Consider the following 24,038-nt stretch of genomic DNA (forward strand, 5'->3'; position numbering starts at 1 on the left):
GACTTATTTTCCAGGAACTGTTTCCTACTGTTACAAAGCTAAAAGACAAAACAATTCTGTTCCTATAGATATTATCTTCCTGTGCAAGAGCAGCTGATCCAGGTATTTATTTCAGTTTGTCCAAAAAAGCCGTCTTTATAATAGGGAGCCTCAAACATGTTAGAACACTGACACAGGACTTAGCAGTTCATGTGAAATTATGTCTTCAGTGAAGGAATCACAAAGCTCAGCCATTCATTAAAGTCGACAATTCTCTCCCCTTCCCCCAATGTCCCCTGGACAAAACAAGTAACAGTTACAACATGAGTGATCAGTATGAACATATATACTCAGTCAGATTTGCATTTTAATGCAATCATGACCAAAACAGCACAGTGATGAGAAGAAAGCCACAAAAATCCCCTTTATGAGCAAAATTCCTGTCAGCAGAGGCTTTAGGATTCACATAAAGCCCACACTGGGATGCTGTCCCAAGGCTTCAGAAAAGCAGTAACATCAGAACATGCTGACATGCCTTACAATATTTAGGTCTAAGTGAACTCTCAATTTCTTCATTGACAAAGCTCCTTGTATGTGCACCGTCTGAAAATATAGTTACCTCTGAGCTCTGTCAAAACACTTAAAACTCTACTCAGCTACAAGATAAAACTTAGAATCGTAGAATTGTTTAGGTCAGAAAAGGCCTTTAAAGATTGAGTCCAACCATTAACTTGTCCACCACTAAACCATGTCCCTAAGTGTCACATACACATGAGTTTTAAATACCTCCAGAGATAGTGACTCAACCACTTCCCTGGGCAGCCTGTTCCAATGCTCAACAACTGTTTTTCTTGAATTTTTCCCAATATTCAAATAAACCTCCCCTGTTGCAACTTGAGGCCATTTCCTCTTGTCCTATTGCTTGCTGCTAGGGAGACTGACACCCATCTTGCTACAGCCTCCTTTCAGGTAGTTGTGGAGAGCAATAAGGCCTCCCCTGAGCCTCCTGTTCTCCAGTTCCCTCTGCTGTTTCTCATAAGAATTCTGCTCTAGACCATTCACCAGCTGTGTTGCCCTTCTTTGGACACACTTCAGCATCTCAATGGCTTTCTCGTAGTGAGGGCTTCAAAAATGAACAGTGTGACAGGTGCAGCCTCACCAGTGACGAGTACAGGGGGACAATCACTACCCTAGTCCTGCCGGTCACACTATTTGTGATACCAGCCAGGATGCTATTGGCCTTCTTGGCCACCTGGACACACTTTTGGCTCATTATTCAGCCAGCTGTCAACCAACACCCCCAGGTCATTTTCCGCCAGGCAGCTATCCAGTCTTTTCTCCAAGCTTGTGAAGTTGCATAGGGTTGTTGTGACCCCAGTGTAGGAACTGGCACACAGTCTTGTTGAACCTCATATAATTGGTCTCAGCCCATTGCTCCAGCCTGTCCAGATCCCTCTGTAGAGCCTTCCTACCCTTGAGCAAATCAACACTCCTACCCAATTTGGTGTCGTCTGCAAACTTACTGAGGGCGCACTCGATCCCTTCATCCACATCACTGATAAAGATATTAAACAGAACTGGCCCCAGTACTGATCCCTGAGGAAAACCACTTGTGACTGGCTGCCAACTGGATTTAACTCCATTCACCACCACTCTTCAGGCCCAGACATCCAGCCAGTTTTTTACCCAGTGAAAAGTATGCCTGTCTAAGCCATAAGCAGCCAGTTTCTCTAGGAGAATGCTGTGGGAAACGGTGTCAAAGGTTTTGGTACAGTCAAGGTAGACAACATCCACAGCCTTTCCTTCATCCACTAAGCGGGTCACCTTGTCATAGAAGGAGATCACATTTGTCAAGCAGCACCTGCCATTCATAAACCCATGCTGACTGGGCCTGATCACCTGGTTGTCCTGTATGTGCCGTGTGATGGCACTCAAGATGATCTGCTCCATAACCTTCCCAGCACTGAGGTCAGACTGGTAGGCCTGCCACTACCTGGATCCTCCTTCCGGCCCTTCCTGTAGATGGGCGTCACATTGGCTAACTTCCAGTCAACTGGGACCTCCCTGGTTAGCTAGGACTGCTGATAAATGACTGACACAAAACATCCTTGTGACATGAACTCTGACAGAACATTAACATCTGTACGCAAACGTTGGTTCCAGTTGCCAGAACACATACCTGCTTGGTACCAGCATAGGGGGGAAAAAGCTGACACCAAGGCCACAGCCAGCATCAGTAGCAGGGAGCAGGCTTAAGCAGCTACTTTAATGAGGCATCTTTGGTATCCCAGACAAGGTACAGAGTGCTCAGAAGAATCCTGAGGCCTGAAGTACTTACATTGTTCCACAGAGACTCCTATAATTGGATTTTATTATGGCATCCTCCTGTAAGCACAGGAAGTCTTTCATTTCCCACATTAATAATTCCAGCAAAGACTAAGGAAAAGCAACCACTCTGTTTCAAATGGAAACTAAACCTTGTAACAGTGAACCACATAGTCCTGGATAACAGCGAAATACCAATCTTCCCAGCAGCAGTAAACTGTAAGAAACCAAATCTTCTGGGTTTTTTTGGTAAGGTTTTATAACCCTGTGTAGGGTAAGAGATTCCACAGTATAAGAGCTCTCGTTTTTCCAGCAGAAATCACTGCCTCACAAAGGAGGACCACATTTACAGTAGTTGTTTAGGATTATCTAGTGCTAATCCTAGCACTGATTTCCTTTCAGGGAAAACATACCTAAATACTAAAAATGGTAAAAACTAAAATTTAAAATGGAACTATTTCTTGCTCAACCCAACTCCCACATCACTGCAGCAAAGAAATACTGGGGACTTCCACTTCATAGTCAGATCCAGGCAGAGAAGATGCAGGAGTTCAACTCACAGTATCTGAGGCTGATCTGTGGGTTTTCATACTTTAGAAAAGGTCTGTCTACATCCACATTAAAATTCAAGAACTTGCAGGAGATTTGAAAACAGATCTTAATAGAAGAATTCTTACAAGGCTAGACATTTATAAGGAGAAGACATTAAAACCATCTAAGAAAGAGAAGTAAATTAAGTTCTAAAGTAGTAAACTGACCTGTATTAACTCATCTTTTTGCATGATCAGAAGTTGTCTTAAATTTATGTCTCTTTCCTGTATAAAACAAAGTGTTTTCTGCCATCAAAAAGAATTTCAGAACAAAACACCATTTTAACTTATTTTCACTTATGTTTTACTGCCATTTTCAGAAACAAGACCAACTATACAACGCCATTATCAAGAGTTCTCTAGTTTAGAAACATCCTATGTTATGACTAATGAACATAATCAAAACAAAGCAATCCAATCCACTGCAGTTTAACAACACTTTATATATAAACTTCTGTTTAATAAATTTGAATTAATTCCATAAATGTATTTGAATTATTATACAAATAGTGTTAGAAGTTTTTTTGTGTGCTGTAGGTGCATTTTCATGGATTACTTTACACAGAGACCAAAAACTTACCTTCAGTAATCCTATTACGTGTTCTAGATTAAGACCATGTAAAAACACTTCCACGTCATCAAAAGTTGAATAGGAACTGTAAATATAATTAATGAGATTTGAGATGAAACCAGATGAAATTAAAAACAAAAAAAAACCCAAAACAAGACATCCAGATGAAAACACTGTAGAAAAGTCCCCCAGACAAAGCACTGGGGAGCAATCTAAAGTTGTACACACCTACTGATGACAGTACTATCTCATAAGCGTCATGGGATACAATTTAATCTATCAAAATTTTATAAACAGCTTTTCTGTCTAATAAGTTGAATTGAGCCTAAAGGGAATGATTTTCATAAATAAATGTAATTTTAAGTAGCCAAATGTTCCAACTGAACCTTAAAGTTGGGTTGCAAAAGCTTGAAAAAATTGGAAGTGGTGTTAAGGAAGATAATTATGTATTCTTATCAGATAACGTTCATACAAATTGGATTCAGGCCACAACTGTTACTCTTCCAGTTCTGTTTAAATCAAAAAAAGTTACCAAGAAAACAGGAATGTCTCTAATTAAAAACAGTGGAAATTAGTCTGGTAAGAACTTTGTCGTCAGAAGACGATTGTTCAGAAAGCAGACTGCGGAAGTAATATAACCCACTGTAGGTTCAGAGTTTAACATTTATAGACAAAGGTAAAATATCAATTTTGATTCCCCACGCTATCAAAAGATATAAAAATATAAGTGAAAAAAAAATCTAAACCACTTTCAATAATCAGATGAACAACTGTAATAAACAGAATTAAACCAAAAAGCAAGTAATACAAAATGCAGAGGACAACTGCAATTGCTACAGTGACCCTTCTGCCAAAACCCTGAGTTAAAAGATAGTTTGCTCCATCTTATTCTAGGCCCTGAAATGAAGGTTTGGCCCCTTTTCACATCAAAGACTTAAAAGAGTACCTGCTAAAACTTGTTAGAAAAAAGGTAGGAAAACCTGCGCCCCCACCCCACCAAACAAACCTCTCTAAAAATTATTCTGAATACACAGTAAAAGATTTCAGGTTTGCACACTAAGAATCTGCATTCCAGGATTTCTGGTAATTAAGTATATTTATCCCTTTACAAGGATGGACACCCTAAATCACATATGGAGGAGTTTATGAAGCTTCCACACTGTAACAATAATTCTGCGAGCATGCCTTCTGTCAGCAGGCAAAATATAAAAAGAGTTATAAATTATTTTAATGGAGTTTAAAGCCAACATCCCTACCATGGAGTTGTGTAAAACTGTGTTATCCTCTGCCCAATTCCACACCCCACCCCCCCGTCAACACACAGACAACATCAGTCTTTCAAGCAAACAATTCACATATACATCCAAACATTGTATGTACAGCCAATGATGTTCAACTGTTAAGAGGAGACAGTGCATGAATGACCTGCAGTGATGAAATGTTGGTGTTTAAGTATGCAAAGTGCCCAGTTTGCAAAGGTTTTGGGAGTCCTTGGGTAACTCAAGACTTTCGGTTCTGCTAAAGGTGCAAGGAAAGGACATTTTTTCTAAGGATCAAAGAAACAGGTATTCAGCATTCAGACAATTAACCTGAAAGCCTCTGAAACAGAAAAGGACCTAATCCAGGAGCTGAAGAAAGCAGATTCTTGACAGGTGTGTGCATTTCCTTGTATAGTCCAGAGCTCTGGAGCCTGGGACACAGTTAATATCCAGTACCAGATGATGCATTAGGAGCAACTAAGAGAACAGCGACTTGAGAAGACAACTGGCAATGCCTGTGGTGAAACTGTGCAGGCAAATGGCTGGAAGGAGACAACCAGCTCAAGGAACTATGATGGAGTAAACACAGGTACCAGTGTACCTCCTGACTATCATTAGATTAAAAAAAACCAACTCACTAGGGGGTGACACTGTGTGTGTGTGTGTGCGTGTGTGTGTGTGCGCGCGCGCGTGCGTGCGTTAACAGATAAGCTTTATTTGTAAGAACAGACATTTAACAGCCAGACATCTGGTATACTCCAGGGGACTGTTTCCTGGAACCAAGAGTTCTACTAACTACCAGAAATGCTCAAAGTTATGAAAAAACAGAACTAGCTATTGTTAATATAACAATCCTTGAGCTTGACAGAAACGTCTGTTCATACAAACAAATCAGTTGCTCATCTGATGCAAAGAAAAACTACTGAAACGTTGTGAAATCCTGGAAGCCTAAGAGTTGCCTAGTACAGAATTACATTTGCATAGCCAGACATCTGGCTTTCACAATGTATTTTAAGTGGGCTTCAGGATTGTCTTATTTTTAAGGGCTTATCAAGACTACCCAAACACTGGTCCTCTAGACACCATCAGGTTTCAAGAGCACTACATCCATTTGGATAATTGCTGCACTGTGTTAGTTTAATTTCCTTATACCAGAAAAGGCCTGGGAAACTTTCTAAATAACCTAAACCTATTAAAAAAATAAATTATCTGTTCTAACACTGAAGTCATTAAGTACAGATCCTATCTAGGAGCAGGAGTCTTTGTGATGAGTACTAGAAGACCAATCTATTTAAAAGAATGTCACCTTCATGGCAAGTATACAGGGACTCAAAAGATGATCCCCAAGGAACAGACAGATCCCACAGGAGACGTGGTTCACAGATGAGGAGATATACACAGAACAATGCGTTCAAGAATCTATAAGTTAGTGAGATGCAAGAACAAGGTGGACAGCATAGACGATTTACCATGTAAAGCCTTCACCCCTCTGATCCAAGAAGTACTTAAGATGACTGCGGTTGAAGTACCAGAGAACAAAATCTGATTGACATATACATTCATTTAGCAACCGCACATGGTGAGGCTCTGTCTGAACTGAGGTATTTTGTTTGAGACTGAGACTACCTCAATGTGAACTAGTACCTACTGAACTGCCATCAGCCTAATGATACAAAACCAGGGCATTTAAAATTCAACATGACCTGGCTGAGTATGGACATAAAGAATCAATCTGACCAACCAGAACAGACTACAGGCATTGGAAGCTGTCTTCTCAAGACCATGAAGCTCCAGCTCAAGAAGGCAAGTGGATGGTTTGTTGAGGACTTCTTAGCCAATATGTTCTGAGACAGAACTTAAAGACCTTCAAAGTTGCTCAAGCAGGGGTTGATTTCAGTCACAGGACACCTACAAGCTTCAGGGTCAGGGGCATGCTATGCAAAAAGTTCTAGAGCTCAACTGGTGTTGATATTTTGTTTCAACTCTTGTAGATGCAGAATGAAAGGGCATAGCTCTTCCTGGTGGCATGAAGCTGAAAAAAGGCATTCAGTGAAAGCATCAAAAATGTGACATCAAATGAAGATAACCACACAACAAGGAGTATCCAACCGGAGAGCATACAGCTTTAACAGAGCTGGAATGAAGTGGCATTGGACCTTGACTCTACCATACTTTACAGCAACTGAAAGGAAGGAAAGACCTCAAGCATGCTCTTTATAATGCAAAGAAACTTTGAAGTCTTGAAAAATTAATAGTACATTAATATACTCACTGTGGACTCTTGGCAGTGCTCCAAACAATACATAATATATATCAGTACAATGTAATCACTGATATTAACAAATACAACCTCTTAGCAATGTTTATAAGCTAAAATTAAACTATGACTGTATTTACCCAACTCTGTTTTCAGGAGCAGTTTTCAGAAATTTGTAGGTAACCTCTTGCTTAATCATTTCGTGGTATCTCCCTTGCAAGTGACTTGCAGCCAAAGAGAGTAAACTATAAATCTGGAGAAGCCAAAATTAATTATTATTCAAATTCAAAATGCATTAGAAAATACACAGGAGTAAGATTACAAAGAATTCTATCATAAGTTTCTACTTACAGTGAACATGAAACATCTGCCACTAACGACTTCTCTAAAGCATACAACAGGGAGTTAGGACTAAGCTCACAGAGTTTATCAAGAACATTTCTTTAACCAGATTTCAGCCCAACAAGGAACTGACACAGAGGAAAACAGTATGTATAGTGTAGTCTAAAAAAAAGTTAGCACCTGTCACTACAGAAGCAATACACCAACATACTAATTTTTGTGTTTTATAGACAAGTTCTATATACTCAAGGCAGTAAGTTGCCTAAAGAGCATGAGGCATATTTTATTATCTCCATTTCCCTTGCATATATGGACCCAACATTTAGCAATTTACAACTGGCAATCTAAGTTAACTATCTGACAGACAGGGATTCTTTCACCTGATTAAAGCAGCAAGCCTTCTGCCAGACATCACTATGCATCAGTGATGGATTCCAGAAACTAAATTGCCCCTGTGTTTTGAGATAGTTACTACAAAATTCAGCAAAACAAGTAGAACCTCAATAAACCTAAAAGAACAGTGAAACCACTTCCCCGAAACTGAGGTTGCTAGCCAGTTTTATATACACATACACGTACACATATACATGTGTGGTAGGTTGATCCTGGCTTGCAAACAAGCCCCTACCCAGTTGCTCACTCACTCTCCCCTGGCAGGATAGGGGAGAATCAGAAGGGTAAAAGTAAGAAACCTACAGTATAATAAGTGAAAGGAACAAAAACCCCAAAGCCTAAGTCATGCAAAGGCAGTAACTCACCACGTCCCACCAGCAGATCAATGCCCTGCCAGTCTCAAAGCAATAGCCTGCTTTGGAAAAACTCCCCCCACAATTTTATTGCTGAGCATGACATTATATGGTATGGAGTATCCCTTGGGTCAGCTACACTGGCTGTGTCCCCTCCAACCTCTTGCTCTGTCCCAGCCTACTTGCTGGGGATGGGGGGCAGAGTAAAAAATAGAGAAGGCCTTGATGCTGCACAAGCACTTCTCAGCAACAGCTAAAATACTGGTGTGTTATCAACACTGTTTTGTCACAAACCTAAAACACAACACCCTACAGGCTGTTAGAAAGAAAAGTAACTCCATCCCACCTAAACCCAGTACAGTATGTAAGAAAAATATCTCCCCTCTGAGATACAGTTTCCGCAGACATAGTCTGTGTCAACAGGCTGAAGAGCAGACCCCCATGTTGAAGAAGCTCATGACCATTAAATATCTCAATACCATCTGTAAGACTTGCAGTAACTGAGTGAAAGTCAGCGCTTCACAGGTCAAGAGGCCAGACCCACCTCTCAAGTGTGAGGAGTATGTATTGCCTCTATGTCAGAGAAAGTTGTGTTATAACATTATATAGCCAAAGCCTGATGAACAAGTCATTTATCAAAAGCAGAAAGCATTTGTAGCCCCTTTCAGTAATCCGATCTAACAGATCACTGAAAGTCAGACACTGGTCTCGTTAGTGCACATAGACAGCTTTGTGCATAGTTACCATTTTTGTTCCCGCTTAGCCCTGGAGTCTGGCAGGGGGGGAAAAGAAAAGTAAAAGAAGATGTAAAGTGAATTACAATTCATTCACACACAAATGTAGAGTGAATTACACATTTGACTGCAAAAAGCCACATCATTGGTAAGAGCAAATCAGAGCAAAATAAACAGAAATTGGTCTAATGATCAACATGCATCACCTGCTAACAGCAGTAAACTGATTTATTTTAGAACATGTTGTCTTCAGCAGCTAGCTCTCTCAACTGATAATGAGTGGCTGCTCTTCCAATGATCTGAAGACCAATTTACATCATTTTGCACCTTATTCCCTCCCGAGAATGGGTTCTGAAGATGGCCAGTGCCACCTACCCGCCCTTTTTGCTTTAGTCTTTTCACTTCCAAATTCAATGAGAAACTATATACTGCAATTTAGTTTGATATCCACATTCTGTCACACCCCCTGGCAGGTGGGAAAAAACCAACAACTACTTCTCATATCAACATTACTAAAATGAATAATCCCTTGTTCTGTATTCTAAATCTGATGTCAAGGATTCTAGAGGGGAAAAAACAAAGTTCCCAAACATTACTACGTAACATTTAAAGCCCTGCAAAAAGTTGAGATATAACAGAAAATAGTCTGTATAGATGTAATAGCACAAATATTCAACTAGCTGCTATAATTTAGTTATTAAAGTAACATTTCTACAGAAAATTATACAATTACTGAACAGATATGAGGCAAAATTTGTATTTCAGAGAAATTAAATACCTCTGAGCATTTATTGATTTTTGCAAGCTCTGCTGCTGTTTTCTCATCCTTAGTCTGTAGATTTTTGTCAGCTCCCAGCTCAAGCAACTTAAAGATTACACTTTTATGTCCATGCTGTGTTGCCCATATTAATGCCTGCAGAGAACAACTTTATATTACCAATTTTACATATGAAGCAAAAAAGGAAGAGAAATTCTATCAATAATACAACCTTCATAAGTTCTTACATGGCAGAATCTGGAGACAAAGACAATTAATGCAAAAGAATCTCGAAGTGGTGTTAAATAAGTATTTCCGAGAAAGTTGTACTTAGAAACAAGTTTGTGGGTTCTTGCTTTTTAAAATTTTTATCATTAATTACAATATACAGAAGTAAATCACTTACTGAATACCCATTTTCATCTTGGGCATTTATGTGTGATCCATGAGCAACAAGAAGAGCAACAACCCGAGGATAGCCTTTTCTAGCTGCATACATCAGTGGAGTCATTTGTCTCCTGAAAAGGGGACAGGTGAAAAAAATTATTTCAAGATATCAAAATCCAACTGCATTATAAAGTTCAGAGTTCAAATTTATTTTTTGATTGAAATGAAGTCAAGAAGTCAACTGTTGTCTTTCACAAGAAGGAATCCTAGAGGAAACTTCTTCCAGAAGTTTAGATATAGACCTATAGTACTCCTAGGAGAAAAAGTTAAAAAAACCCAAACAATGTTTTATCACTTTCAAATTCAAGTAGTGCAATAACACACAAATAATTTTAACATGTCCCAGCTATGAAACATGGCAGCTTGGTGACTAAGCCATTTCTTTTTTGGCTCTGAACTAGTCAAAACCACTTTTTAAAGACTGTCTCTTCTGCTGCTAACCACAAACCCAGCAGCAGGCATCTTATTTAGCACATAAATCAGATTAATGGGAAGGGAATGGGAATAACTGCAGATCCCAGTTTTCATCCCACTAAAAGCAGAAAATATCAGCAAATCACCCTTTTTTTCCTCTCAATTAAAAGAAGTGTCAGAGACTTTTTTTTTTTTAAATAATTTTTGAAGTGACACGGCTTAAGTGATGAATTGTACATATAGTTTAATTTAAATCCAAAGTTCTGAAAAGAAATATGCAGTTTTGTGGAGGGCAAGCTGTAAATTACCAACCAAATATTTAAGAGGAAGAATATTAAGAGCAACTATGTACATACTTGCAAAACCTGCTCTGGTAAAAACAATATAAGCAAAAGAATCACAGGTCACACAGCTCTCAATGGTGTACACAGGTGCAGTGCAACAGCACAAGGTGCATGTGTATTATCAACATTCAGAAACTGTTTCCCACCCCACACCCCCCAGTATGCCTGAGAGGAATCTTCAGAGAATTACAAGTATCATACTGAAAATTTTAACTTTTGAAGTCCTAAAACTAAATGCACATCAAAATATTTTTGTCCTTTATTGAATTTTTGTTTTCTGATCCCAGAAGTGTATGTGTTGATGCCTTCTTTCCTACATAATTTCTTACAATTGCTGAAGAAGCATTTACAGACATAACTCTTTCCATTAGTTTCTTCTTTTTATCTCCCAAAACCATGATGACAAGTCTACTGACCTTAGCTTCTACTGAGATGCTTATAAGACAATCCCATTGTGAATTGCTCTGAATATTTTGAAAGAAAAATAATATTGCACAAAAGCTTCTGTTAGTAAAGTATCTTTACAAAAAAAAAAAAAAAAAAAAAGCAGTATTGAAGGACAAAGATGTGGAATTTCTGGTCACTTTGAAGTAATCAGATTTAAGCTAAAATATTTTACTAGTGATGTTCAATTAAAATTTATTATATCTTAAAATGCGATATTTTTTAATGAAAAACTATCATGTACTGTTTTTAATGTACAGCTCTGTGTCAAGAGATTACTCTATCTTATTAGGATATATTTGAGGGGGAGGATTGCCCTTTCCAATATTGTTTCTTAATAATAAATTCAATACCGACCACTAGAGGGACCCCAAAAAGCATATGTATACCAAAGCAGTTGTCTTAAAATACAGACTTTCTGTCTCCTTACAGAGTATTGCTAGAACTAAGGCTTTGTTCATCTTGCCTTGCTATTGATCATTCACAAAAGGATAATATTTTGTCTTATGTAAACACAGTTAAAAGTGCACTGAAAAAAAGCCATCATATTACAAATTTGAAAGTCATGATAGGGGAAAAATAAGTCACTTTCTTGGAGATAAGCAAAATGAAAGCTATGCAGGCCTTCAAGACATACAGTCAATAAGAAACCTGATAATGAAATGACCAGACCTGCATCAGTGTACAACTAATTCAATGTAGACCATCAAAACTGCAAAAGCATAAGTTCTGACTGAATATAAGGAAACATTTTTACCATGGGGGACAGTCAGTGGAAGAGGTTGCTCAGAGAAGCTTCATAGCCTCCATTTTTGGTGGGTTTTGAGACCAGATGGCAACCTAGTCCAGTGTCATAGCAGAGATGGCTTTAAGGAAGAAGCTGGACTAGAAACCTCCTGAGGTCCCTTCTGCCCTGAATTACCCTGTGATCCTATGAAAATTACTCTGAGAGAAAAAAATTCTACAGTTTGCCCCTCTAACTTGACAACTAACTGATGAGATAGTGAGGTACAGATACCTACACATAGACATATACAGATATCTATAGACACCTATATTTTAAAGAATGAACAGAAGCTGATTACAACCTAATAATTTGTAACAACAGAAATTCAACTTGCTTGCCCAGCGTGGACACTCACTCTCACACTTACTTTTATTCAGTGGCAGGTAACACTTTGACAGACTGCAAAAATCAGTCCATTCATGACTGTTTTCATTTTAATTTCTTCTGCTGTCAACATTTATTTTTTTTTTAAACTTGGACACTGTTACTACCTCACAATTACCTTCTGCTTTCTCAAAGAAAAAAAAACTGAACAGAAGTCCGGAGGCTACAGAAGAGTCTTTTCTCCAAAAAACATGTAGTGGTTACAGTTGTACAGTACTGCAGACATAGTATTTGAAATCAAGGCAACTACTTAATGACATTAAAGCCACTGAAAGTTTCTCCATTTTTAAGTAAAACCCAATAAACATGACATTTAAAAGGTCCACCTACATGAATATGTAATTAGTACTTCAAGCCTTCCATTTTAATGTTCGAGTTTTAATTTCAAAGGCTACAAGCCGTTTCAGGGTAGAAACATACATAGTGATGCATAAATCTGCAACTGCATTTATGCACTACTATATGAGAGGGTACCGTTAAATATCTAATGCACATACTGCATAGCCACCACCTCAGAAAGCAAGGTCTATTTACATGTACATCCACAAGAGGGAGACTAGAGCATTAGGGAAAATGGATCCTGTTTTCTTAACCCTGCAAAGAACCCCCACAAATAAACCAGCAAGCTTCAAGATACCAAATCCACTGTTTCTTGCTAAAGCTGAAGAGAAATGTATTGGTACACCTAACCGCAATCTAAAAACGTACATAGGAGGTGTAGTGGTAAGCATCGAGATTAAAGAGCTGAAGAACCCCTTCATCATTTTGAGGAACCATGCAGACATTTGCGTTTCAGTAGTCAGGTTTGCAGATGACCTTCCTCTCCAAACAACCACGAAGTCCTTTTGTATGGCACAATGTGCCACGTGACATTTGCCCATATTGAACAGGATTACTTAAGTCATAATCAGTAAATGATCTTAAAAGGAAAATAAGAAATTTATTAAGCATAATGTCTATTCCAACTATGTTTGTTTCCAGCTATGCAGCACCTAAATAAAAAGCAAGGATTTCTTCACTGGCCTCATACAAATTAAGATGTGGGGTATTTTTGTATGAGTTTATCTTTAGGTCTCCCTGCCTTTATGTTTCGTAACTTTGTATGTGACATCTACACAAAGATATAACCAGAGGTTCCTACAGGCTTGCTTCACCTTCATCCTGTCAAAAAAATGGGGCACAAACACCATCACAAGAGAGCAAATGGAGTGGAACAGCCTGAAAAGCAACCACTTGGAGGGTAGATAACCACAAGCCATGATAAAACCAGGTGATACAGTGATAGCTAGATATCCCACTGAAAAACGTCCCAAGTATCTGCATGTTACCACCAAGCTGAATCTCTGGTGCATAATTCATCACACCTGAAAAACATACATTCTTAAGTTCAGGATCATGCTCTCCAGCAACATAAAGTGCATCTTCCTAGAAAATTTCAGAAGAGGGAGGAGTGGAAGAGATGTCTTCTATCTAGATAAAGGTTTCCCTTCCACTGGGGATGTATCTATAGAAAATTCAGTATTTCAGGTTGGTCATCTTGAGAAGTATAACTTATATGTAAAGTCTCATAACTAGATATGTGTTTATTAACTAGACCAGTGTATCACTAACATTAGAAAAAAATACAGCAGGTAAAAAACAATTCAACCTCATGAATTTAGTCTCAGTCTTTTCTTGTTGAAATCTCAAAGCAAGGAAATGAAGCTTCAAGACACTAATATTTAAGTCTATTGATCTGTAAACTGAACACTACTTCAGATTACCTGGAAGCATCATCAGAAGCTTTTGGAGCCTGTTTCACCACTCCAGTGCTGAACATTAAGCCTGGAACTGAGAAATGAAGCAACTGAGGGTAAGCCTGTTTTCTGGTTTATTGGGGTTTTAAATGATGAGGTGGGAAACCCTAGTAGTATTGGAATAACATACTTTACTGTGAGCTGCAAGATACTTTTCTCAGGCACTATCACCTGGACCAAGGTAGGAGAGTAATCTCCCTTCTTGAAGCAGAACTTGTTAGAACAATGGAATATACAGCTCTAGTAAGAAGGCTGGGCTGGAAAGAGTGACAGCTTAGTTTCAGGTTCCCTAGTTTTAGGTTTCTTGTACCTTTCTGCTTCTGAACTCTGCTTACATGATTGTTTTAAAATTAAAAAAAGGGATCTCTGTAAGTTCTACAGCACACAGAGGTGGGAAGGTAGACAGCTACCATCTTCATATGACTAGAAAAATACAAAAGGAAGTGATTATAAAAGGGATGAGCATAAAAATTAACAGCGGGGATAGCAGAACTCTATCCTATGACATTCCTGGTTAACCTGCCCTGTCCTCCTACATCCTTACTCCATTACATTTTTATAAGCAAGCTGGTTTAGCTGAAAACATGCACATGAAGTAGAAAAAGAGATGAGTTCTCCACATAACCAGAAACTTCTCAGACTGTTTTCAACTTTACTTTCAAAGTTGGGGTAAAGTCTGCAGTCAAGAAATTCAGCGCATAAATGTGAAATCTACTCCACCTTCATAATGAAAGGGCAACTCTCTTGTCCCACAAAACCCCCCATATCAATTCTATGCAAATAACCTGTGATGACAGTAAGCTAGTGGCAATGATAGGAAGTTCGATATACTTGGGATAGAACGTTGCTGATATAATGCTAATGGATTTCAGCGCAGGTTTTGTTTCCGTTTTACACAAAGGCTGCTCAGGTGACACTCCAAGACACCACAGTACACTGTCAGAATGCCTCTGTTAAAAATAGTATCTACTTTTTCTAATGTCCCTGAGTATTTCATACCTCTGCCCAGAAACTGTGATAACAGTTGTAAGCCTGTTGATACCATTGTACAGTCAATACTAGCTGGGAAAAGTACAGTCATCTATTTCAGTGTCTAGACTCCTTCCCCCACCAAAAGATCTGATGAAAAAGACTCAACACTTACTTTCAAAAGCCACTCTTCCAAAGTCACAGAACTCACACATTTACCATGCTCCTGACTTCTCCCTAACCCGGATAAGAGGAGGGTAGACATGCATGGACATAGCCCAGATGAACACAGTACTCTGGTAAATTTAACTTTGAATCTGATTTTTTTTATATTTAGCCCCTATGCCCTGATGTTTGACGAACATAAATTAAATCTTTCTGTCCTGAGTCCACAGGGCTAGAATAAAAACCTCTCTGAAAGGCATGAAGTAGAACGGAGTGTAACATCACAAGCTATTTTTTGCTCTGAGGTGGATCAAAGATGTTGACTCAATCAGTATTAAATGCCTTCATTTTCTTGCTCCAGCCATAAAATGCCCTGTAGTGCATTAACTTTTCCCAGGCTATTTACCTTCACTGAAATGTACTGTTTGTCATTTGGCATGGTTAATTATCACAGAATGATAATGTCAAGGTCTCTGAAATTATTATGTGGCAGTGCAGACTTACTATCTTATCAGCGGCAATAAATATCTTGCTAAAATTGAGGCGTTACACAATTGCTTTATTCTGACTATGCAACCTGAAGAGAGACCTACCTTGTAAACTGAGCAATACTGAGACGAAAATTTCCTCCTTCCATTATCATCTTCTCAAGAGGGCAAAATAGACCAAAACTTTCATCATGAAACCATTTTTGATACTCCTCAAAACTGCTCTTAATGTAAGTATAAGCAAACATATGCAGGTACTTAATACCAGAGCTGAGTAGTGATTATATTTTCATGTATGTGCATTCATGTACACGATAGAATGTTTCAAGCTCAACTTTTAATCTGTACAATGACAAGAGACATATGTCTAGTCTTGTAATACCCTAAAAAAAGAAAAATAAATATTATGGCTTTCTGAAGACTTTTCTTTAAACATACACAAAATTCACAATCATTTTAGAGCAGAAACACTGATGACAGACTTGGTCATTGACCAGGACTCAATAGTGCCAGAAATTTTTAACAGTGAGGGAAAAAACACCACACAAACAAAATCAAACCTCCACATATCCCACACAGAACAAGAGACAAAGAGCTTATGTCAAAAGAAATGAGGTTTCAGTCATTCACCTATCTGAACTTTCTTTTCTAACAAACAGCTATTAGCATGAAACATCAACTCAAAACACTTTCCTTACTGGCAAAGCCATTAGGTTTCTTTTACTCTATGTAAACAAAAAGTTGAAGGATGTCATCACTAAAATCCATATTTACTAAATAACCCATAACATGTAATCCAAGCAGCAGTAATTCAGTTATCAGTTGATCATGCCTTTTCCTCCCGTCTAAAACAAAATCACATCTTAGCATTAATAAAACCACTGTACCTTTAAGAAAGAGCTTCAGGTTAAAAGATGTTTTTTAAAAAAAGACTACTTAAATGTTTCCAGGCCTTACAAAATGATAAAGTATATATTTTGGAGCAAGAGGGAGGAGAATGATACAAGATAAACAGAACAAATTTCTGAAGGTAGCATTCACTTAAATAAAGCATTCAGGCTATAGTTGATCTACAAAGGCTATCCAGAGCAGGTCTTACAATGCCTTCTTGTTTCAGCTAGCCATTACTTCTTGTTCATCTTTCAAAACTCTTCAGTTTGCACTTATGCTTTGATACACATTTTCATTAAAAAAATTGGTTTTATAGCCATCACTATTTAGTTCCCAATTTTGATTTAGCAAACATATCAGAAGTTATTCTGCTGAATACTTTCTCCTCAGTACTCTATCCTGTTACAAAGATATCCTCTACCTACCTACTCCTAAATGAATCTTCTTTCTAAGACTGCATTTCAAAAATAAGTTTATTTCTCACTAGTCCTTCCTTGCTCCATGCACACTTCATGAATTAGATAGAAAAACTGCAAGTTTCTGTGTATCACTTCCAGATGACATGAAGTAAGAAAGCCTACTGGCTGCCCTGACAGCACAACAGAAAAAGGATAAATACTAAACTTTATCTTACATGAAAGTTAAATATTCCGCTTTGTATTCACATACATTCCAGTCCTTGGTGGACACAAGAGACACTTCCTTAAAATCATTCTGGTTCTTAAGTGCTGAGACAGCCAAATAATGTGAACCTTAGTTCTTAACACCTGTGGTAAACTGACCACACAGGAAGTACTCTCACAATAATTAACACACTGACAGTTCTGATGCTCTCCTACAGAATATTCTGCTTGCTCTAAGGAAAAGGGTGAAACTGGACTGCAGTGTACATAAACGGTCTTGATCCCTTATCTTCACAGAAGCTGGTTTGACACATTTCATCCTCCTGTTTCAGAACACAGTGGAAGAAGCCCAAGAGAAGCAGCAGCTGCTGCCTGAGCAGTCCTAATGATGGAGTGCTATACACAGATGTCAAATACTGGAAAGGAACAAAGGCAGCACAAAGATTTTATAAAAATGCAGTTGTCATCCAACTTCTGCTTTTGTTTGGTACAAACAAAATGACATTTCCAATTATCATTTAATTTATCTTTTCATTTGAGAAAGACTACTATTGCAAAAGTGAAAAAACATAACTGGACATTGTAGCTGGTGCATGCAAGCATAACTCGTATGTTAGCACAAGGTCTCAAGAAACAGATAGCAAATAAATATTTGTATATAAAGACCAACTATTTATAACATACTCTAGGTTTATAAATAAAGTTTTGCCTTTAGAATTCCCACCTCTAGTGTCAGAATCCAAGAGGCTGTTTTTACAAAGTTTAGCCAAAGAACTTTCCAAATGTAAACGTGCAGCTTTGCACTCTGGCCTACATTTTCAAACACCCAGGACAAAGTTTAATAACACAAAAGCTTCCCCCACTTTTTAAAGCAGGGTATTTATCCTAACACCCAGATATCTGACAGCAACAATATTATTTCAGTATCTGTCGTTTCCTCTTCTTTCATGAACAACTTTTAGCCTCTCTGATAAGAATAAATGAATAGCATTTAAATTTGGTACCAGGCATCAGTAGCACTTCAGCACAACTGCTTCCTCCTTCTCCATCAGTACTATGCTCACAGTGAGGCTCAGGGCCCAGAGTAACTGAATTCTATTAATGAGAACCAACAGCCCTCCAACTATGTTCTTTTTAGAGTGCTACACAGTCCACACCTCTCAGGTAATGTGATGGAAGAGCCGTGGTATAAAAACCAAATATCAATTAGTTGAAAACCAAGTAGTTTCAATTTGACCCAAACAGTACCTTTTCTTCTAACAGAGGGAGGACAGTTTATCCTGGGTCAGCCCAGAATTTGTTTCTTTTTGATGCAAAACGAATCACTGCATCAGACGATGCAACTATAGACATCTCACAAAGCACTGCTTCTGACTGCTGAGACACAAAGTGGTAAATCAAGAAACAAGCTGTTACTTGTTTTTGAAAAGGAGATTAAATATCCTCTTAATCCTGCAATAAATGTATTTTATTGACAGTTTTCATTTTCCATAGGAGGCTGTCTATGAAAGGAATATAGCTAAATATAGCTAGATACCCACAAAAAGCTCAAAACGAGGACATGAATTTAAATACAGAATTAACTGATTTAACTTATATCCTTATACAGAAGGGGCAATATGATTTGGAAAATGCAGAGGACATAGTTCTTGCCCTTATACTGCAGTAATCCAAAGTATTAAGATTAGTTTTTACCTTAAATTTACATTTTGTTCAGCTGAGAAACATTCTTAAATTTGTTAAAACCGATCATAGTCAGATGAAGGACTGTACTAGGAGAAATAAATATCTGGACACCGATCTTTCTTTATACAGACAGCAGCAAAGCAACAAAAAGCTAATGAAGTACATATCATCTTAACCAACAATAGTTATTTCTATAAAGATGTCTCTGTAAATTAATATTAAATTTTATGCTGTATTCACAGACATGGCTTTTTTCAGTACCTGCAAGTAAGGTTAGGGTCAGCATTCCTTGACAGAAGCAGTTCTACAGTCTTCAGGATGTTCTCCTCTGAAGCGTGCGCAGTACATGCTGCCATCAGCACGGTGTACTTATCTGTTTTGAAACTCACAGTTAGAGAATTACATATGTAAATACCATGCTAATCCAGAAGTCCCTTTAAAGGCCTTTACATTTTCTAGAGCTGTTAATTGGGTTTTGATACCCTAAGTTATTTAGGAAAGGGTAAGAAACTTGTTTTCCTTCCAGTGAAAGCTGTAAAGGCCACTACAATTATCAGGTAAGATAAAAGCATCCAAGAAGAATAGATGCTCAGAAAGATAAGAGTGAATGGCATCTAAAGCATCTATTCCTACTGAAATGTAGGATACTTCTTAGGTACCCAAAAAAACCCATTAGGAGCTTAACTATATATGCTTGTTTCTCAAATCTTGTTTCACACCAGTAGATTAACTCCCTGTTCCTTCACACCTCTCCCCAAAATACAGTCAAGAGAAGAAACAGTTTACAGGAAGTTAACTGCAACTGATGAAAAAAGTGCATGAAACATATTATAAACACATAACAACATCAATTTTAGGGAGAACAGAGGCCCATACAAAGTAACAAGGCTTTACTACAGACCTTACAGAGAAGGAAGTCTACTAAACTAGACTACTATGTTACAATAGTGGCAGGGGGAGGTTTAAAAGTATGGTTTTAGATATGGCTTTAGAGAACATCTATATAGCCCATAAAGATTCATCAGGAGAAACTGGTGTATTTTGCTCCAGCTCTGACGGCAGCTGGGTGTTACATGCCACATTCGCTCACAAATCAGAAGTGTACACCGCTGCTGTTTGCCCACAGAACAGGGGAGACCTTCCCCATGGTTCTCCTAGAGATATGGGAAGCATCACACCTCAAGGACCTTAGTGAGTTCGTTGGCCCTAGAGTCAAATAGAAGACTGCCATTTGAATTACTGCCTGTTCTCCTTATTGCACAAACTTGTTCACAAGTTCAAACATGCCTTTAACAACTTGTTTTAACAAGTGTAATTTTAGCTGTACCTACTTGAGACCACACCATGAAGTGTTACAACGTATTTTCTAACTTTCTTGTAGAAATTTTAAGACCACGTATATATTAACATGTTTATTCTTCAGCTGAGGTCGGTTTTTATTACATTTAAACATGTGAAATTTGTTATGTACTTTACCCACCTCTGATCTACTTTATTTCTCACCACTTCCTGTCTCACACACCTTCAACCAAAACTCAGTTTTGCATTTCATCTGTTTTTTTAATATACCATCTTCTAATTTTCAACTACCTCATGTAGAAGTTTTAACACAATAAATCAGTATGTTAAATGAAAAATTAAGTTTCAGAGAGTCACTTAAACTCCTGAACAGTAAGCAATTAACATTTCAGTAAATTACTTGATACACTGACAGATTTTTACTCAAAATGTTTAACCTGGTTATCAATACAACAGGAACGGAAAGATGCCAAGACTTTGAACAAAGACAGTGACCAGTCCTGTTAATCTGGGAATGATGTTTAGGAGGAACCTGTAGTTATATTTATATGCAGTATTTCAGGTAGTCATAGAGTGGGAAATTAATTTCTGTTAGCCTACCTATAGCTCATACCTGTGAGCAAGAGAAGGGGAAGAAACACCTCAGAATTCTCAGATTTTTCTTTTGCAAGGAAAAACTGGTAAGAGACTGAAAAAAAGATTAGTTTATTTTCAGCCCAGCTAAAAACCCAGAAGAGCCAGTAAATTTACTCCTGAAAGATGCTGCGTTCTGATGCCATCACATAGTGAATGCTACATTTACCCAAAAAGGGTAAAATTAAGAAACCACCTACAAAGAATGACTGAAATGTGACCAAAGGTGATTAAAGTGTATAGCTATTATTTGGATTATAAGCATTATAGGATAATTAATATAGGATCACTTAGGTGATTGCTTGCTGATGTAAAAAAAAAAAAAAAAAAAAAAAAAAAAAAAAAAAAAAGCAGCAGCAGTGGTGACATTTAGTACTGAACACACGTGGCCTGACCTGAATCAGCTGCAAGCCTGTTCCTGGCTGGACAGTACTCTGCTGCGCATTATGCCTAACTACAGTTTCCCCACACAGACAAGCGAGAAACCTGATCCTAGCAAGGTGCCACTTAGGGCAAACACAGTTGGTCACACACTGAAAAACTTGTTGGTTAACTGGTCAGCTGAAACTGCTGTCCACAGCAGTTTCTGCCCCATTTATATCTCTCCAGAGCCATAAACAAGGAACAGGTATGAGCTGTAGGCAGTCATATGGAAATTCTCTGAAGATGGCTAAAAGGACAGTAATTTGAAGGCACAACTGCTTTTGGTGCAGGCAATCTACTCTAATCACCTGCTAAGTTCAAGAAAATTTTCAGAGCCAGATTAGTACCATCTGCAATTCAGCCCTCTACTACTACAGATATTGCCAAGTTACCAGAAAATACGATCACTGCTTTTATATACTTGGCAGTATTGTGTTTCACATCAGTTTCTTCTATACTGCAATGTTTTTTCTTGAACTTCGATAAGTCTTCCAACACAATGAAAAGGAAGGAAAATAACCACAGTTTAAGTAGGAAAAAGGTATTATTAAGCCATAAAAATGGACAGAGGAACTGATAATACTTAGAAGCTCCACTGAACTCCTGCAGAAAAAGGTGATCTAGCAACACACTGAAGAACAGTTTTCACTTAACAGAAAAACTATGCTCGAATTTTAGAGAAGTCCACATTAGTTTTTCATGAACTGGAAAGCTATTCCTGTTGTTTGGGATTCTAGATGGTTTCTGCATGTACATTACTTGAAAACTAGATCAAACAAAGGAAGTTTTAACTGTAAAACTTTATCCTAGAATTTTTGACCAAGTATTTCCAAACACTCTGTTAAAAAAAGTACTTGGAGGATGGGGGGGGGGCAAACAGATGGGACAGAATGAGAAAGAACAAAAAACCCCCATCAATTCATTCCAGATCAGTTCCAAGAATACAATTTTTACATTAAAACTACTATTTTTACTTCAAAACTGTATACTTCATAACTGTATAGACTAGGTCCCAGTTCTACTGTGAAATTTTACTTTTTTCCTATATAAGTAAAAAGATAATAAGGATAGGACAATGTCTGGTACTAAGCATTACTGGCCAGCACTTTTCATTCACATCTTACCTATTTCAAAACATGCGTTAGCACCTCTGTCCAGAAGAAGATGCACTATTGCAAAGTCAGCCACACTTGCAGCATACATCAGAGGAGTCCATCCAAACTGAAAGCTACATTCTATGCTTATACCTGTCAAAATTTAAGATACTAAAATCAGAAAACTGCACCACAATAAACATGCTTTTTATAAACCTTACTCTCAATATGTATCACTCCCAAGGTTACACAGTTTTCATTTAGCCCTAGGGAAAGGAGTCTCTTACATCATTTTCGTTTAAGACAACTTTATCATGAACACCAAAACTCAAATTTTAGAACTGACACCACGGAAGCTCAGTTCTCAATCCAAGAAGTAAAGTACTACAGAAAGACTAAATTCAAAAAGCACTTAAGTAATAAATTTAGCTGCAAAAATAATTTCAGAGAAGTGCACAATCTCTGTTTTCTCCACTTACATGCAATAGCTTTCTTAAATGAAAAATTTTGATTCTTGCCAATTCAAGTCGACTGCTGTGGAAGTAAACTGCTTGTCAGGCAGTTAAGATAATATTGACTAGCGTTTTCCTGCTTCACAGCTCCTCTTATTCTCTGCCTGATACCAGTTTTGCATTCAGTACTAACAAAATATTATTTTGATAGAAAGAAGAAATAGAAGATTATGCAAGATCAGTCAAGATCACCAGATGTGTTTGTTACTCTTGCTAACAGCCACAACTTCTTTTGTGGCTAGAAGTAAGTTTGCCAGACAGCCTTTCCAAATTCACCAAGAACCAAGTACCAGATGAAGATACTCATCTTACAACTTTCAAATAAAAGTCTCTATACTTTTTTGCAATAAAATGAATCATCTTTCCTTCAATCCTTCCTCAAATATTACTTCCTCTATAACAGTGTCCATCAGCCAGTTCCGTATTAATCCAACAGTGATTATGGATAATCAAAAATACTTCTTTACAAGAGAAAGCTCTGAAAAAAAACCCAAAATTGTCCTAAGAAATTTGTGATAGTCGAGCTACATGCATACCTTTTCATGCAAAATGTCTATTTACTTTCCCTTCCTTGGTAGTTTGTCAAAGATGTGCTAGCAACATAAAAATCATTAAAGCTGAGGGAGTAACAGGTCACTGCTCTTGGACTGATTCTTCAACTCTAAGATCACTGGAGTTGTAGAAGCAATCAGAAAAGAGGTAACATTCAATTAAAGTCAGGTGTTGAAGCATTTTAACACCTGCAAGCCACAGAATTTATCATCAAATACTCTTGGTAATACGTACTTACTAGCTGCAGTCCTTAAAAGTCACAGCAAGCCAGTTTGTCTGCAGTATACAAAACATTTTGTTGGAAGTCCACAGCCAAGCTCTACAAAGGGAGCCAGCAAGCGTTCCTTAGCAGTCATATCTAAACTTCCTTGCAGATGAGTCACTTCAAGAATTTAAAGTCTGATATCCAACAACCCACTGAAGGAACTCTAGTAGGAAAGGAATACCAGAAAGCTGGCACTCTGCCAGCCTTAAAAAGTCCCTTTTCCTCTCAAGAAGAAAAGCAATCCACGTAACTAGAGCTCCCA

General features: G+C 37.9%; 1 protein-coding gene across 1 annotated transcript in view; it reads right to left on the reverse strand.

Moving 5' to 3' along the window:
• The window catches only part of ASZ1 (ankyrin repeat, SAM and basic leucine zipper domain containing 1), a 42,885-nt gene that overhangs the window by 12,892 nt on the left and 5,955 nt on the right, over positions 1-24,038 (reverse strand). The window contains exons 3-9 of the mRNA XM_026868129.1: positions 22,478-22,600; positions 19,260-19,371; positions 9,967-10,078; positions 9,582-9,716; positions 7,122-7,234; positions 3,475-3,550; positions 3,063-3,119 (exon numbers count right to left, since the gene is read on the reverse strand). Of these exons, the coding sequence (XP_026723930.1) occupies positions 3,063-3,119; positions 3,475-3,550; positions 7,122-7,234; positions 9,582-9,716; positions 9,967-10,078; positions 19,260-19,371; positions 22,478-22,600 (728 nt within the window). The remainder of the gene's footprint in view (positions 1-3,062; positions 3,120-3,474; positions 3,551-7,121; positions 7,235-9,581; positions 9,717-9,966; positions 10,079-19,259; positions 19,372-22,477; positions 22,601-24,038) is intronic.

This window comes from Athene cunicularia, assembly GCF_003259725.1.
Source record: "Athene cunicularia isolate RWA chromosome 1 unlocalized genomic scaffold, athCun1 chr1_part2, whole genome shotgun sequence".
Lineage (NCBI taxonomy): Eukaryota > Metazoa > Chordata > Aves > Strigiformes > Strigidae > Athene > Athene cunicularia.